The 18,352-nt window shown below is 39.0% G+C and overlaps 3 protein-coding genes and 1 long non-coding RNA gene across 6 annotated transcripts in view; all 4 read right to left on the bottom strand.

Moving 5' to 3' along the window:
- Nucleotides 1-96, bottom strand: part of LOC104950504 (uncharacterized) — a 307-nt gene extending 211 nt beyond the window's left edge. Inside the window, exon 1 of the long non-coding RNA XR_798926.1 lies at nt 57-96. This is a non-coding gene — a long non-coding RNA (uncharacterized lncRNA). The remainder of the gene's footprint in view (nt 1-56) is intronic.
- A 5,557-nt stretch (nt 97-5,653) lies between these two features.
- On the bottom strand, nt 5,654-7,589 carry foxd7 (forkhead box D7). Its single transcript, XM_010777028.1, has one exon. It carries the CDS (start codon nt 7,514-7,516, stop codon nt 6,644-6,646), a length of 873 nt encoding a protein of 290 aa, XP_010775330.1. The 5' UTR covers nt 7,517-7,589; the 3' UTR covers nt 5,654-6,643.
- A 1,524-nt stretch (nt 7,590-9,113) lies between these two features.
- On the bottom strand, nt 9,114-13,986 carry zglp1 (zinc finger GATA like protein 1). Of its 3 annotated transcripts, none has more exons than XM_010777024.1 (5): nt 13,902-13,986; nt 11,381-12,670; nt 11,167-11,279; nt 10,544-10,637; nt 9,114-10,027 (listed from the first exon to the last, which is right to left on the bottom strand). In XM_010777024.1, exons 2-5 carry the CDS (start codon nt 12,655-12,657, stop codon nt 9,895-9,897), a joined length of 1,617 nt encoding a protein of 538 aa, XP_010775326.1. In that variant the 5' UTR covers nt 12,658-12,670; nt 13,902-13,986; the 3' UTR covers nt 9,114-9,894. The 3 variants fall into 3 exon arrangements, with proteins under 3 accessions (XP_010775326.1, XP_010775329.1, XP_010775328.1); XM_010777027.1 differs by lacking the exon at nt 13,902-13,986 and adding an exon at nt 13,851-13,893; XM_010777026.1 differs by lacking the exon at nt 13,902-13,986 and adding an exon at nt 13,242-13,303.
- Nucleotides 13,987-14,251: 265 nt separating this feature from the next.
- On the bottom strand, nt 14,252-17,383 carry fdx2 (ferredoxin 2). The gene is made up of 5 exons (XM_010777023.1): nt 17,164-17,383; nt 16,767-16,818; nt 15,735-15,841; nt 15,557-15,644; nt 14,252-15,440 (listed from the first exon to the last, which is right to left on the bottom strand). The coding sequence occupies exons 1-5, from the start codon at nt 17,348-17,350 to the stop codon at nt 15,284-15,286; spliced, it is 591 nt and encodes a 196-aa protein (XP_010775325.1). The 5' UTR covers nt 17,351-17,383; the 3' UTR covers nt 14,252-15,283.
- Nucleotides 17,384-18,352: the final 969 nt, after the last annotated feature.

Below are 18,352 nucleotides of genomic sequence, written 5' to 3'. Positions count from 1 at the left end.
TATTGTAATGTTTCAGTTTAGAGACAGTTTGAAAACATTATGATGTAAATACTCACTGGTAACAACAGACAGATCAAACACAGTGAGCTGTCTGCAGTTGTAACCTCCAGCATCCTCCTCTTTGACCTTCTTTATAACCAGAGAACATTTCTTTGTAACGCTCAGTCTGTCTGATTTAGCTTTGGGTTCTTTACCAATCTGCCCAAGATTAACCAGCTCTCACTGCTGCTGAGCTGTTTGAATCAATGAAGAGCCAGCTAGTACTCTCACATGTATCCTGATCATGTATCACATTGTCACAAGGCAAAGTGACTTCATCTCCAGCTCTGACAGTCAAGAAGGAATATTTCAACATTGCTGCTGTTAAAAAAAAACAGACAGCGTTCACTAAAGTCACCACGTTACAAACACAACTCATCATTCTCAGTTAAAGGAACAGTACGTAGTAAAGTACCGTTAGTGATATTAAAGCTGTTTTATTTAAAGTGTGTTCTCTGCATCCTCACCTGAAAAGTGGAGCAGCAGCATCAGGAATGAAGACATCATGATCCTTCTGAATTCAGACATCGTGCTTCTCTCTCGGTCTCTGGCTCTCGACTGTCAGACTCTCTGACCTGCTGCTTCTTTATTTCTCTTCTGAGAACTGAAGGAGAAGTGTTTCTGTGAGGATGTAGTTAACCACAGGTTGACCTGGTTGTTAACCTGTGGTTTTACCCTCTGGTGCTGAACAGGTACGTGCTTAAAGTAAAACCGTGCAGAGAATGTACATATAGCATTATATATTGAGTAGTTGTTGGTGTATTATTACTATTTTGAATTATTCCTTTTCATAAATACTTGTAGTATTGTTTTTTTTATATCATTTTAATCAGAAAACAGACTTTCTAATGGTGTCTGAATGCACACACAGTGGTCTGAGACCTGGTGGTTTTTCTATGAATTGCAATTCTGAGAACCAAGAGGGGTGTTGTTGTGGCTGTGGTAGCAGCAGCAGCAGAGCTCTGCAGGTCTAAACCACTGATGTTGACCAGATATAAAACAGAGACATGAGTAATGGAAACAGTAACTATTGTCTAAATGAACTCTAATGAAGTATAATTAATTTCATACTATTACTTTTTACAATTTTTTTTTTTACAATTTTCAAATCAGACTTTTTTATAAATTGGATGAAAAACCATAATATGACATTTTTCGACAGAAGAAATAATACTACTATACCGTATACTTTCTCTGAAATACTATACTACGACTTTTTTCACGTGTGCGTGCGTGCGTGTCTTTAGGTGTGGGAGATGATGGAGAAGAAGATCATGAAGAAGAAGAAGAGTGAAAACTTCTGCTCTAGATTTATAGAACATTTGTTTAAAAATGATGTAATATTCTGTGAGGGAATAACAGGAGGGAAACACAAGGTGTGAGTCTCCCTGTTGACCTGTTTCTATGAATCATTAAAGGATTTATTTCACCGGGCCTTCGTGGTGTTTGATTTAAGTTTAGAAAATGTCCGACTCCTCACATCTGTCACCAGCGGGGGAGGAGGTAACTGTTGAATGTTTTATACATAGTTTTATATGTAGTAACAGACACACATTACACTATATAACCTTATCTATAATATGAAGTTTAAGGGATATTTCTTGTTGTTTACCCGTCTACATTGATCATTTGTTTGTTGAGAAATCTACTACGGAGATTTATGCATCTCAGCATCTTCATCATTTACAGTCTGTTGTTGGAGGAACACACACATGTTATTATGTTCTGTATATTATTTCAATAACTAACACCAACATTGCTTTTTGAAGTGACACACTTTTAAATGACAGTTTAACAGTTTTTTGTTCAAAAAAAGGTCAAAAATGCCTATTCCAAACACTTCTATAAAAAACGATTTATTGATGCTATTTCTAATTTTGTAATGTTACATTTTTATCCAACATCAGTTCTGATCATGACTATCACATTTGTATTAATGATCAGAATTGTAACCTCTCTCTGTCACAGTCTGCTTTCTCACTCACCTATTTTCTGCATTAACATTCCTTAGTCACCTGGTAGTCACACCCTGTCTCTCTCTCACTCTGTTACACCCATCAGCTCCATTAGTATTTAGGCCCACTTCACTTTCACCTCAGTGCCAGATCGTACTTTGCAGCATGCCAGTCTTTCCGGCATTACCCTCCAGATTGCTCTCCCGGTTTCGACCTCTGCCTGTCCCTGACCTGCCTGCCTCGCCTGCTCCCTGACCTGGTCTGTACCTACAACTCCCGTCTTGCTTTCTCCTGGAACCCTCGTCTGTCCCCGACCAGCCCTTTGCCTACTATCTGCCGTGTTGTCTCCATACCAGCCTACTGCCTTCAATAAAGCTGGTTACCGACTATCCCTGGTTTCCCGTGTGTTGCATTTCGGTCCTCAGCTCGTTTGTGACAGATAATGCCATCATGTATTTTCTGCCTCTGATAAGGCACATACTCAGCTAAAGGAAGCAGATGAAAAGCTTAGCGTCAGTAAACTGAGTAGTGCTGACAACACAAAGTTGAATCTGTTCAAAGAAATGGGAACAAGTTTTGCAGAACAGGCAAACATTTCAAAGAAAAATGGTTCCTATACTGCTTTTTCTATAAGGGCATTTCCACTTAAAAATACATTTTGAAAGTCTGGAATTTGTAACATCTGGTTTGATTCCTAATTGATTTGGTGATTTTAACTTCGATTAGACCATATGTACTTTTAGGTCAAGAAAAATGCCAGGAAATATACGCATTGGTTTTTCCAACTTTTGCTTATTGACATATTATGTTGCTGCTCTTAAATCCTACTAATTTTGCCTTTTAATTTCTTCTCTATTTTTCATGTTTTGACTGTTATGCAGTAGGTTTTTGACATTCATCCAGCCTGATGTTCCATTTTTAATTGTAGTAAATGGTTGTAATGACCTATAACAACCATATATGCAAATGTCAACAACATTCAATGGGATGATCAATTTCTGAAGTAAACATGCTTTCCTGGCATTCCTCCAAGTAAAAAAGAAAAATCCTGTAATAAGTTTCCTTAACACCGACTGTAATTGTAGAGATAGACTTGGGAATAACGTATTAATCTGAGCTATTTGGAAAACTTTAGTCTTCCAAATAGCGTGGTGTTGAGCTGGTGTTGAGCTTGATGAATAACTTCTGCCATAATGAATATGCTAACCTCCCAGAAAACTATGAATGATAAATGAATCAAATGACAAGGTATTCATGATGAAAAAACAAAACCTTTACAGATGGTTTACTTATTAGAGAAGGGAAAATCCTGAATCAAAGAAAACTTCTGTTTCCTGTATTCAATTCATAAACAGTAACGTGGGAAAACAATTATGTTTTACTGTATGTGGTAGTTGGTTTGCGGTCATTTAAACATATGTGACTGTTCAGAACTATTGAAAAATATGCACGTACTTGCAAGATACAGGATAACATTTTTGTCCTGCTTTATTGCCTGATCTTTAGGCCCTGTAGAGAAAACAATGAGTGCACGATATAGTGAGCTGGCAGCCAAACAACAAATATATAATCCACTTTTAGGGACGCATGAATAAAGCAGCTGATGCCAATCTGCCACTTCAGGAGTCTGCCTGAACAAAATATGCTCCTATGGAGGAATGCATATCTCAAAATCGATACAAATAAAACTGGAATACGGGCGCCTATACTGTAGTATGATAACAAGCCTCGTCCAGTAAAAAAAAGAGAACCTTAGAAAAACAACAGAGATCTGCAGGTAAATAATGTATGCAAAAGAGGTCAACAACTGGAACCTTGAACCTCTTCGGCCCCGTTTCCAAAATGTCTCCAGCGTCTACAGACAACAAGTACTTCAGGAGAATAATAACTTAGTCCAAGCAAAGAACAACATACTCCAGGGGAACAATGATGACCTCCAGGCAAAACCAGAGCCCTCGAGGAGAGGTGCCAAAAGATGGCCTCTGATATATGACTGCCTTTTAATAGTGAATTCAACTTGGTTGCTCGGGAGGAGGATCAGGGGAAATAAGAAGAGAAGTAGAATGAGAGAAAATAAGCAATCTGGAATAATTCAACCATCAGCAAAAACCCTTCATTACAAGCCTTACCTTTGGGAGACATTCAAGGGTTTCCACACTGGGGATTAAAACATTATTAAAGAAAAAAGTCTGAGGTAATGACATGGACATGGATGATAAGTCAGGGACCACTTTTGAAGAGGATGCCAAACCTGGTTGCTATTTAATGAATGTTGATGGCAAGGTGGTTTGGTCTACCAGCTGTAGGCTATTTGAGGGGGATGAGAGAGGTCAGCATCCTGCTTTTTTTCTAAATCACCAAAGACCTCCCTCTTGTTAAACTGCCTTCCCTCTCCATCATCCCTGAGACATATACACGGTAAATGATTGAGAACTATTCAATTTTGATGAATCATGGCTTTTGTAGACTTTAAAGAGTTAGGTTACCCAGGAAAGTCAAAGATGAACTGCACATGTTGTTAATCAGATCATGTGATGCTGCTTAGCCAATCAAATTGCGTATTGTAACAAGCATTGCGACTCAAGTCAGTGAGTGAGATACAAACACACACACAAAGGGGAGAGACTGTTTTTTGCCAGTTAAAGAAAACATATGGAAGTTAGTTGTGTTTTTAATAAATGATATTGGTTAAAAAATATATAACAATGTCAATGTAATTATGAGATTGTAAGAATTGTTGGTTGACTTTAAAAAACTATTTAATAACAAATGATTCCTTTACGATAGCAATACACTCACTCTTTTTACCTTATTGAGCCCCACTCTGATGTAATGATTTATTATTCAAATAGGTGTGCAGGGCTGACATGCTGGCATGTGCACTTTAATTGAATCAAATTCAAATATGGCCAAGAGTGCCAGGAAATGAAAACTGCTCCCTCAAGTGTTAACTCGGTGGGAGGCAGCGGTTTGCAGATGAGCCACAGCACACTTAGACCAGCAGCTACATCCTGGAAGAGATGTCCTCCGTACAGTACATTAAACCAGTGTTCTTCTGGAGTAGATCAAAGTAAAATTGTACCACATCTTAGTTGAACATTTTAAATTAACACATTTATTTTTAGCAGTAAAACATGTTTTAATGTGCTGAAATGAATTGGCCTTGCCCCTTCACATGTTATAGAAATACTGAAAAATAGAAGCAATTGCATTGTAATGTTGTTGTAATGAGCAATGCTTTTCTTTTCTGCATTGATGAGATTAGACACTGCAGGGTATTAATAATCATTACACTGCAGATTGGTTTTCTAACCTCTAATTTACTGCTTGTTCTTACCAGTGTTGATATCTGTCCACAGTTTAAATTAGTGTTACACAACTGCTTACACACTCAACTTGTTTTACATGCTCTTATAATCTCTGACACAGAGACACAAGCCTTTAGACATAAAGTCAGTCCCTCACTCATTTACAAATAACTAATAACACAACATATGAGATTTATGTATGTTGAACAGACAGAAACAAAAGTTAAATTGTGATGACACATCTCTAAAATACTGCATACTGTATTTTTACGAGGGTTCGTTTTACTGCTAAGACGATAAAAATAGACTACTTGACTAAATATCATGTTTTTTTACTTGAACGAGCTGAACCCAACTTCCTAAAAGAAGGGGCAATTTGTACTGCTCAAATTTCTACAAATCAATAAAAACAGCACCGTACATCCGATTATTAAGGACAGAGGTGCAGTTTGACGCCTGATTTTGAACACATGCTATACGTTCATGCCACTTATAGGCTGCAGATGAAGACAAAACCAGCGCGTGTTGAATTATAATTATCGTTATTATAGCTGGACCTCTTTCGCACACAATGTGGAGGAAATCATTCACTTAAGAAAATCAATAAACAAGAAGGGCCGGGTAGATTAAATGTGCTCACTTGTGTTCATATCATATCATATCATATTTTGCATCCACAGCAAAAAATCAATCGATGTCATCCGAATTAATTAATTAATAAATTATGTCAAGTCCCTTTGCAGACAAGTAGGCCTACTGTTTGAGCAAATCCAAGGACTATCAGAAAAGAGCTGCATATTATATTTCCCATATTTGCACAATATTTTCCTACTTTTTATATGTTTACTATGTCTTATAATATATATTTGTATTTACATTCTGATGTTTAAATTAAGTGGGTTTTTTTGCCCAAAAATGAACTGTAAAGCCACGTTTGTTTCTGTGTGGAATTATTTTAAGGATATGGAATAGTTTTTGCTGGTAATTAATTTTAGGTTCGTTTGTATTTCGAGCACATCTTGCAATTTATATTTTGTTCAAATAAGAGTCAGCAACCAGGCATTTGTAATACAGTCAATACAAGTAAAATGTAGTAACATGTATTGCTGTATTTACAGATATTATTTGATAGTGTAATTATAAACTTGCTCAGACTTAGTTAATTCAATTATTTAGAACATATTTAAGGACTGTACAATAGGTTTTTGAAAAACACGTACAAAATATGGTTGGAGGCCTGTTTGCATGCCATCTATAAAAACTGAATTTATTTAAAATGTACCATATTCTCATGCTGAGAGGAAGGATATAGGCCTACGGAGATAGGCAGGAATCAAAACATTAAAATAAATTAGACGATAATTTGATGATCCGAGTGGGGAAATCAGAAAGCTGAGAAACAGGGTAGGTGGGTATCATTCCGTGCAGGGGGGTTTGAAGCCAGTTTGGAGCCAGAGATGGGACAGCAGCGCAGCGTCCCGGGTCGAAATGTTCAAAAGTTATACATGAGGGGAAATTCTTGGAGAGGAGCGAGGAGAGTGCAGGTATGACGCTGCTAACAGGTGGGATGCTAGATCTCGTGAGGGGACTAAATCCACTTCCTAAGCCCAGATCTTGGTACAAATCCTGCCCCTGGAGACTCAACGTCCCGAGGAGAGGAAAGAAGGGGCTGCTCTCCTTAACCCTGGAGTCCTTCATTGTCCCTAAATTAAAATGTGGCCTCTTGAAGCGTTTCCTTCGCCGAAGAAAACTCCCATTTTCAAACATATCTGCCGACATGGGGTCCAGGGTCCAGTAATTCCCCTTGCCAGGGTCCCCAGGCCCCCGGGGCATTTTGATAAAGCAGTCATTCAGAGACAAGTTGTGGCGGATGGAGTTCTGCCATGCGGGGAACCTCTCTCGATAATACGCAAAGCGCTGGCTGATAAAATCACATATCTCACTCAGGGTGAGTCTCTTTTTCGGGCTCTGGAGGATGGCCATGGTGATGAGAGCGATGTATGAGTATGGGGGCTTCACCGGGGCGGATCTCTCGCCCGGACTATCCTGCAGCCGCTCTGCAGAGTCTTCGTCCTCACGAGCTCCCTGAGTGAGGGATGAAGCGCTTTGCTCAACAACATGAGTATTGATCACAGACAAATCTGCATTACTTCCGTCCGTCTGTCCCTCCACGTCAATGTCGGCCTCATCCATGAGTCTGCTGTCTGAGGTCATGGTCCGGAGGTCCGGTGGCACCTCGGCCCCGACCGGCAATGATCTCGCATGACTGGACAGAACAGACCACCTTCTCAACTTTCATTCACAAAAAAAGCTGCGCATCTCACCAGACTTTTCAGCCTACTCTAAACTTTCTTCTTCTCCTCCCTCTCCCCCTCCCCCTCCCCCTCCCCCTCCTCCTCCTCCTCCTCCTCCAAGTCTGTCTTCATCAACAAAAAAACAACAGCACATGTGACCAGGGAGCTCTAAAGGTTTTAACGGTTTTAACTAAATAATACTACAGTCTATGGTTTTAACTAAATAATACTTTGGCTAATGAATATTGTACTCTGACAATTACAATGATTATACTTGGATCACAAAGATGTCAAAGGCGTTTTATACACGCATTATCAGATGCTGCTCTGGATTTTTTTTTTCTGATACAGTTTAATTACAACTTCGATTTATTATCCCAAGTGGAAAATTTGTCTTGCACCTTGCAGCCATGCGACAACCAAACCACACAGATTAAAATATGAGATAGCATAGAATAGATTTCATCTGCACATGAAATAACAACAAACATGCACTCTCATAGCACAATGTACATCAAGGGACAGCATTACATACGTCCTGGTGTACATCAAGCCATCATTACACACAGTCATGAGTTGTTCAAATGATCTCTATGGACTTATCCTGAACATTCAACAAGGATTTTACATGCACATCCAAACCAAAGAGGATAGGTGCTGAGCAGAAAGTAAACAATTGTGAAATAAATAAATAAATAGGCTCAAATGTTCACTCTTTTATTGCACCTATGTGACGTTTCGAGCACAACTGCTCCTTAGTTTGCAATAAATAAGGAAACATTGCCTTGTGAAAGCAATTTTTTTTCATTTCATTATGACCATTTAACAGTTTGATGGCATGAGAAATACAACATTTTCACTCGGTTACACAAGGCCTTAATTACTTTCAATCTCCAGTTTGTTCATAACTGAAAACAGTGCAGCTGCATATATACTCTCTTTACACTTAATGCATTTCAAATGTGCTGGTCCATATATGTTTTGCCATCTAGATGTTTTATTGTGTTGTTGTATTCTGGCTCAAACATTCATCAGGGTTTCCTGTTGATATTGAAGTTACCACAGCAGGTGATATTGTAAACATTAAAATATGCTGAAGGTTCATATAAAGTAAGCACAATCATTTTATTGAAGTCGTTTCTATCTTTATGTTTTTGGCTTACACAGCACTCATTTCCTTCGGTGTTGCTCATATGTTTTGGCACATGGTCACAGAGGCAACACTGACTGTTTCAAATAAGAGAACGACGTAATGCGTTTTGAAATAATAGCTGCACTGTATCAATCCATGAGAGACCACCCACTTGGCAAACGACCTGCACTGCAGGGTGGGCTGAGGAAACTGTGGGAAGTCTCGTTAATGAACAATTATTCCCTGTACCTCTAGTTTAATATGATATCTATCCATCTGAAACTATTCCACTATTTTATAATCTCAGCAATTTTCTTCAGGGATTTATACAAAGAGCAGTCCATATAATACCCCTACAAAGAACCAGGAAACAAATGGGAAGTTTCATACTAAATTTATTACATACCAAAACCCTTTTTTTTTCAGTGCATCAATAAAACCGGCAAAAACCCAAACAAACAAAACAGGAAAAAAACAAGCATATTTAGAAACGATGACAAAATAAATAAGGACCTTAATTTAAAGTGCATAACTACTGAACATAGCAGTCAGCTGGGAAGGTCAAAATAAATCAATTGTTTTGCAGTTGATGACAGTAAACACAACAGTTGCCGCTTTTGATCCAGTACAGAAATAACTTTCTACTTCAGCAATCTGGCACAGCCAACCATTGTACACGAGAAACACTGAAGCTTTTTATTATATTATTTAAATGTTTGACAATTATGACTTATCTACTGAATGAGTCCACTTCTTATAGCAGCCCTTCAGGGCCGGAATAAAACTACATTGATAAAGCTAACTGTCCCCCTGTAACCCTGTGTAGAGGAAAATAATCCCAACAATAAATGGTGTCATACATGCTACAACGAGGTTAGAAGGTAGCAAACATAGGATCAGTGAAGTAAAGATTGAAGTGTGGATGTCCTCAAAATGTTTAGACTCAAGATTAGTTTACTGTTGTATACAGCACGTCTAGAGCAACCATAGACACAAAGGGAATTGTCTCTGTTGCCTGAGGTGCAACCTTGTAGCAGTGAAACTCATTTAAATACGGGGTCACATGAGACGCTGCTCCTCTCTCATGCAGTCCCATCTGTAGTTCATTGTAATGGACAAAAGTGTTCAAATCTGCACATGTGTGTAGAGCTTTGTCACACTGTTCCCTAGGTGCTTTGTTTGCGCTGAGCTGTGGTCAGCCTCACAAAGTTTCCACACTTGAGGCAGCAGGAGTTGGAGTTGCCCTCTTTCCTCGGGATATGCCAGCAGTAGACACAGCGCACTCTGTATTTCTTATACCTTAAAGAGTGAAGAAGAAAATGACAGCCAAATTAAACTTTCTTCTTTTTTGGCATTTATCTATGACATGTATATGTTTATTGTCAATTAAGGATCACTGTTACACAGATGTAAAGTGGTGTTTATTTATGCAGGCTAGAAGTAAACAAGCCAATCAACATATTCATACTAAGCGATTAATATGGCCGTCATAGAGTATGTATGCTGTTCATACACTTTAAATGGATTAACCTTCAAATGTACCCCTGCAAAACAGTGCAGTAGTAAAACTTTAGACTGTGGAATGAATCAACTGGTCTTAATCTTGGTATAAGTCTTTGGATCCTATTGTTTTTTCATGATAATAACAAAAACAATGAATCTTCATGAACTATTTCATTATGGAGCTCAATGTTGAAGCCAATCCAAAAAAAGTTATACTGTAGAAAAGTTATATTTCTTAATGTCTGCTTAAAATTCATGACTACTACCATTACATGTTGATGTGACATACATATCAGTGTTGATATGAGCTACCTTATTCCACAGGCATTGCAGAGTGGGGTCCCGTCCTCTGCGTCCCTCCACATCGGGGTCTTCCTGGTGCAGCACGACGCACATACTTTCCCCTCTGGTGAGACAGAAAGAAAACCTCTCTTTAGTTATTGTACAGCACTTTTTAACTGAGTGTGTAAAAAAAAAAGAAGAAGTGCTTGTGGTTAGAACCCATTGTCTGCTTAAAATAAACACTCCATTTTAGAAAAAAGTTATACTGAAAATAACTGGTATATTCAAGGAACAAATTGGAGCCTAAAATTGTATTAGGATGCTTTTCCTGAGGAATGCTGCAAAGTCTAGATTTGATGCGTTGGCGTCATCTAGTGGAGAAAATAGGATTTTAGTGCAAATACATACGAACACATTTGTGTTTGTTGTGTGTTTCTGGATGCTAAACCAAGGGTCTGAAGATGGAGAGGGTCATATGTTCTACAGATGTAAAAGTCTTCAGAGACAAACGTGTTATTTAGGACGTTATACTGTAAATACAATTGACTTGACATGATCTAATTTATAATGAGATAACTAAATTAAAGATTGCAGGAGCTCCACATTTCTGCGGCATAAACTGACATTGGTGGAGGCACTCGAGCGTTACTCACTGGAAACACTGGTCATCCAGGAACTCTCCTCATCAGAGCTGCTGGTTTTAAGGGATATCTGTGACGTCCGTGTCCTCAGCCTCCGTTTTCTCACACTCTTGCGGAGCTCCTTACTGCAGCAAAAACAAATACATAAATATCAAAGGGTTTGACTAAACTCTGTCATCACTGTTTTCTAACAGCCATTGCAACCATGTAATGAATTTCACACTACCTGTACATTGAAGTTATGAGGAGCCGACTTTGTTCCCTGTTGTCGTCCAGCTCTGTGTTCATCCTGAACGTCACTCCCTGGAAGTCTGGGTCTTGTATGTTAGCACTTCTCCTGGGATGAAGTTGCTTTCTCAGAGTCTTGGTTCTCCACTGCTGGGTAGATGGAGCAGCACTTTCCTCCTTTTGCACAGACCTGGCTTCTAGTTTTAATGTTGCAGAATGTGAGGAGTTTGTTTCTCCATTTAAACTTGAGGTTTGTAGTTGTGCAATCGGAGGTGCATTTGTATGTTCTGGTTTAAATGCTGTGATTTTGTCATCTTGCTTTGCACATGACTGACATTTATCTGCATTGCTAAATAAAAGTGATGCTGATTGTGAAGAAGGCAGGATGGAGCTCAGAGGTGACAGCTGGGTGTCACATAGCGGCTCTATAGAAAGAGCAAGGTTTGCATTGTGGTGTAGTGTTAGCGCTCGCTTTGACATAGCCACACTTGCATCTTCATTTGAATTAAAAGTTGTCTGGGCATTTAGGCATGCATAGGGATCAGAGAAGGGCTCACGCAAATGATTGTTTTCAGAAGAGAAACAATGCTGGTTTGTTTCAACATTTCTGTTAACACTGAACACTGAAAAAGGGTCTGCTTTTTCAGCAATCTGTGACTGGAGACAGCGGCCCACTTTGGAAACTTTCACACAGCCCTGTGGGATTTCTTGACTCCCGTAGATTAGAAGAGATGGTCTCAAAGTGCATTCCACACTTACACAGTCACCTCCGATTCCAAGATCTGCTACATCTGGTGCTGCAGTCGACGATTTGTCTATTGAATGGCCCAATTTTGGGTCTGACTCCTCCGCATCTTTTACATGCAGAAGCCTCTCACACTGCAGATTGATTAGGCTCAGTACTTTCCAGGGGCTGCTGCATTTCAGATGTGGCTCAACCAAAGTTGTGACATTGTTGATGTGACTTTCCTCCTTCACTTTTTTCATCTGATTATAGGACGACATGCAAGACAAATTGTGCTGGCAGGGACTATTAGAGATTTGAAAAGACTGTGCATCCTCTTGTTCTTTTTTAACTTTAAAAGAATCTTGCCTAGAAGTCTCATGTAGCCACATGGAGGGTGGATTGATGTCCAGGAAACTGTTGTGGATGGGGGATGCTAGCTTTGAAACTTCTTGGAAAAGGTAGACAAGTGCTGATTGGGAGCCCTCGTGTTCAATTGCACTCTGGTTTCCCTGGATGAAGGCAGCTTGTGTCCTTGGTCTTGTGCTCATGTTGAGAAAGTGTCTGTCAATTATAAAAACAAACAACTTTTAGATCAGTACTTCACAATTAAACCTTCAGCTCGCTACATATACAGCTTGCTATACGATATTTTATTTATTTTCAGTAGAGGTGGACATTAATAATTGCTTCATATTTAGACTCCACAATTTAAAAATGAGGACCACTATTTTAGAGGCTAAATGAAATATAAAGGATTTGCACAACATTGAATAATACGTTAACTGGGCTATATTTATGTCTAAATCTGTAGCTGCTAAAAATGTATTGCTACACAAGCTAACGGTGTATTCAAAAACACAGTAAACACATATAAGCTAGGGCAATTGGAGTGTTTAACATTCTTTGTTTCCCAACTGTGACAAATATTGGACAGTTAGACTAAATAAAAGATTAACATTAAAATATAAAAGATGGGCTAATATTCAGCTAGTGTCATTTTAGTTTTTAGTTTTTATTTATTTTTATTTTTTATTTTAATACCGAGCTGTCATTGACAACATCAATTACATGAACCCGCCTGGATCAACAAAGAGCCTTTAAAAAAAATCTAAATATAACGTATGTAACTTACCGGAAGGAATGTTGCAAAACATTCAAAAATCTCCAAAACGTCGAACTTTTCCTGTCGTTTAAAAGAGTTGTAGAACACAAAATGTATGCTTTGCGTTCTAGAATGTCAAATATTTTCGCGCTTTTTGCGGTGTTCGAATGTCGCGAGCGCAGAAGCAAGACAGATCGATATCTTATACATTCAAGATTTAAAGAAATAGCTACAGCGAATCACTTCAAGTATTACTGATGTCATTTTCTTAATTCTCTCATATTTGCATCGAAAGGGTGTGTCTTCACTTAGGCCTCAATGTTTGGGACAACAACAAAAACTAGGAAAAACGACATTAGATGTAATGTATTTACTCTACAGTTTGCTCATAGGCTAGTTTGTAGATCTACTCTACAGGCACTCTGAAGGATCAATGATCGCTCTTTCATCTGATCCTGTATTCACTCTAAAATTAAGTTTTTCGATCCTTCCTTATTTGTGACCTGTCATGGCTTCTATGGCTAAACACGTATTTAACATTAGGGCCTTAAGATAACAGTTCAAAATGTGGACCAAATCAAATGTAAACAGTCCAGTACAGTCCACCCAGTTAGCCTGGGATCTTCAGCTAATGCTCACCTTAGATCTCCAAATCGATTATCAAATAAATGATAAAGTGTGCCAACTTACTGGGAATTCAAATCGCTGGAGCTGGTTGCTATGACTGGGTTGTTTGTTTTGGACCATAGGAGGAGCTACACAGGTGTTTTGGGTTTGTTAGATTACACCTGCTGAGTAATAAAAGTGTTGCCCAACAGAGTTTCAGTTTGCAGCTGCTGCACACATCCACATAAATGCCTGTTCAGATGTTTTCTGGGTCAAGGTGGAGATTTTGCCATCAATGACAGTCTGCAGTGAACTACATTTGTTTATTTCAGTTTGGCTAAAATAATCAAAAGTGATATGTTTTTCCCCTTTGAGTCCTGGTAGGAAACTGGTAGTGTCAGAGGCTGCTTGGTAATGATGGCAGTGTTCAAAAATAACTTTTTAAGAACGTTTTATTGCACAACTTTAAATATTTGTAATTTAAAGACATGATACACAGTTGACTTACATTTGTGCGTAAGGACAAGTACAGTAGACTTAAGTAAAAATGTAGATGTAGAAAAACTCAATCCATGGTAACATGAAGCCCACATGCTTCAAAACTCATCTCAACCTTCATGCTGCTCGGTAAAATGCACAGCTGAACCAGATCAACTAATCAAACCTTACTTATTTGCACCTTGGGAAGAGCTTTGAGATGCATTCACCAGGTGATCTTTAAAGCCTGATTGTTTTGCTGTTATAGTGAATACTATGTAAGTTTCAACTGTCTAACTCTTAAGCTGCAGGTCTTTTTTTATTTGAAATACACTGCATTAGACAATATGACTTATACTTATATGTCTGGCTTCAGTACCATGCAGAAGAAAACATGATGTTTGACTTTGGGCGAGCTAAATTCAGCGGGTAGTTACTTGGTACAAGATGAAAATTAAAAGTAATGCTATGCATACAATATCTGACAAGTGAAACAGTGTGACAATGATGAACCTACAGAAATGACTAAGAACATCATCTTGTCATACTTGTGCGTATATGAGCTGTAACAAGGAATGTTCCATTAAACAGCAAGTACTCTGTTAAAATAAAATGTCTCTGAAATTTTTTTCAACAAAGAACAGTTTGCGAGATGTAATGGTGTCTTGATACTGGCCTGAGAACAACAACCCATGTTAATAAATATATAGTCAGTTAAACTATCAGTTTTTTTTGGGAAGTAACCATTAATTTCCCCTTAAGAGAGACTTGTAGAGTCTGACTATAAGGATGTCATCTGCAGGCCTGTACTGTCATTGGTTAACTGTGGAATTTGTCAGTCTGCAAGAGGTCTCAGCAGTTGCTACGGACTTTACTATCCAAGCCGTGCATCTCTTTATGGGCGCCCCCTCACTCAACGAACACACATGGTGTATAGCTTGCAGCGCCACCCTCCAATTTTCTCCAGCTCTAGTCATCTGCTCCCCTTCTCAATGAGGTTTGGGAACATGGCCGTCCACGTAAAAGTTCCTGGTGACTTTGGGCAAGGTGAGCTCTATGCCCTCGAGCTCATGAGTGAGAATGATCTGGCATCCTAATCGGGAGTTCTCCCGAAGCAAGGGTGCCATGTCCAGCATGTCATCTTCCCTAGAGCACAAAGAGATATGTCAATATTTACAGCGATCTCGCTTTAACCTCGTCACATCCATTTGTTGAAATTCAAAATGTGTTGTTCAGAAAGTTATCATTTGGAGCAGAACTACCTCTCGTCGGGTTCTGGCAGTTTGTCAAAATGAGTATCATTTACATAGACGTGACATGTTGAGCAGGCCAGAGAGGCCTCGCAGGATCCTGAAAGAAAGAGAAACAAAAATAATGTGTATTAATATCCTCAAACCATGCATTAAATAATTATTTAGCTTTGAACATATATATTCTCACCTTCCAATTCAATTCCATGCCTCTGAGCGAGATACATGACGTTATCTCCCACCTTGGCCTTAACTGGGATCCTCTGGCCAGAGCGGTCGATATACACCACGTTTACCCTAAACAACAGGAAGTTCAAAAATAATTTAGCCTTACTGGCAAGGTTTAAATCATGATTTAAAGGGTTATTAAACAGAACTCCAGTAGAATGTAGAAAAAAAAAACGTTTCTGTTCCCCCAAAAAATCCCACAAAGAAACATCTTATGTGACTGTAGTTCTACAGTGAATACGACTACTTCTTGAGAAGCCTTAATTCAAGAGCACAGGCTGTTTTCCTTAAACTATATTACATTTATCCAACTGCTACTCATCATGTAGGTAAACAAAGCAGTTTGCTGCTGAAAGTTGCAGTGAGAGAAGGCAAACATGGTTATATGCGATCCAGTACAGAAAACCTCTGAATTCTGCAGGAGATTGAAAAACCCTCTGTCAATAAATATTAATTACAGAGTCCGAAAATTACATGGACAGGATCAGGCACATTATTACCAATATGAAATGGCAATAACATAGTGCTTTTTGCATCCAAGGACACACCTCCACTATCTGGCGCCATCCACAGTTCAGTGTCATCGCTGAAGGACACTGCACTGTGTACAGGAGGAGCAAAGGATCAAACCACAAGCTCTGAACCGCATCAGCCACAGATCTTGTACTAAATAAATGTAAATGTATTGTATAAATGTGCACCGTTACATTGTTTTTGTAAAATGCTGCATATGCATGCTATGAAGGCTTCGTGTTTAGAGTCCTTTTGACTCAGTTTATGCTCAGAATGTAGTCCAACAATAAAATGCAGATGAAGCATGACTCAGCAAGCTCGAATCTTTCCCCTGATAATTATATTTAGCCTCTACTCACTTGAACTCCACATGTTTAATAGTATTATCGGGTATTTAAACAATCGTGTGTTCATAAACTAATACAAGCTGTTAATGCTTTGCAGTGTACAACGTATCAATAAAATAAACCTTGTAACTTACACATCCTCCGGGTCCTCTGCATTCGAGCTCCCCTCCTCACTGTGGTACAAAGCTGTAAAAAAACAACAACAGGACCGTTAGTGTTTCTGCTGTCAGTGGCAATCTCAGCTCTTCCTGGCGGTACCGGATGTGGAAGGGTTGTACTTGTTGCATGAAGTTTCACAACCCAATCTGGGAATGTTGATGAAGTTACACAAGTGTTATTGAGCGGACTTTCGACTCTAATAACTGTTGTTTGTCACCGACCACCAGCGAGCCAAACTGGGAATGAACACTTTAAACTTCAGTGTGAAAAAATAGATAACTTATCACTTATTTAGACGTATCGTTATCAAATAGCCAGAGAGAAGAACTAGCCTGTGACTGAGGCTAAATGTTAGCAAACTGCACCACTCACATATACTTGTCTGCAAGTGTCGATTTATGGTCCGGAAGCTGTCGAAGGAACCCTTCCTTTGTAATTTACCCACGCTGTTCACACAGCTCTTTAACCTGTAGAAAGGGCATGTGCTACAGTCCGGGATAGATCGAGAAAGTCTCAAAGTCAGTCCCATGCTTGAGCGGACTGCAGCGGAGGCCGCCATGATTCTGTTTTGGTCACATGACCGGAAGCGGCCAATAACAAAAGAGCGCTGGAGGAGAGACGTCTGTGCTGTGATGCACCTCTGTGACAGCAGAGGGCGCTGCTGCTCCAAGCTGACAGGCGACGGTTCTTATACATCCATGGGTGAGATGCAAATTTGCTATTTTGTACATAGTTTTGAGGTATTAGGAACAATCATCCATCTATTTTAAAAACAATGAAAAGCATTACAAAAAATATTTGAAACAAATAAAGAAAATAGAACCATTATGGTGACAGATTTCCAACACATATTACATACAAAAATAATATGGTAAAATACCAAGAGTGCAAATAGAGACAACACAGATAGCATTGAGATTGCTTTCTTATTTTTTCTCATTCATTTCTCAAGATGGTTTCAGTCATAAGTGATGAGGATTTTTTCAGATTTAACTCATTGTGGCTGATGAGCTGTTCTTACTCTACATTAGCATACAACAGTTAGTGCCATAGTCCTCTTTATTTTCACTTTCAACTAGGACAGTGCTATGCCTTTCAAAGTTTCAATTCATTGTGGCTGATGAGCTGTTCTTACTCTACATTAGCATACAACAGTTAGTGCCATAGTCCTCTTTATTTTCACTTTCAACTAGGACAGTGATATGCCTTTCAAAGTTATGCCCATGGTTAAGGAAGCAGTTCTGCAAAGTTAAAAAAATCAGAATACAATACCACATTTCAGATAGTCCCATTCAGTGTTAAGCTTCAAACTTTCCAACTCCACACTACATTGAATGCATGTTGTGCCATGTTTATGTTTGCTCTAGATGAAGACAAAGCTAGATAACGAATCTATGGAGGCTGGCAGCAGAAAACCTTTTTGTTTGACTGTCCACTAAAGATAGAGAAGTGATGTTATGACTAGCGGCAGGTGAAGAAATCAGGCGCTCTGCTTTCTCTCCCCCTCTGTTCCCCTCTGTCCTTGACATCCCCTTGGAGAGAAAGGAAGTTGTCCTAACAA

This window comes from Notothenia coriiceps, unplaced genomic scaffold (assembly GCF_000735185.1).
Source record: "Notothenia coriiceps isolate Sejong01 unplaced genomic scaffold, NC01 NC01_scaffold00017713, whole genome shotgun sequence".
NCBI classification, from domain to species: Eukaryota; Metazoa; Chordata; class Actinopteri; order Perciformes; family Nototheniidae; genus Notothenia; species Notothenia coriiceps.
The sequence above is the reverse complement of the archived record's forward strand: the minus strand, read 5'-3'. Positions and strand labels throughout refer to the sequence as shown.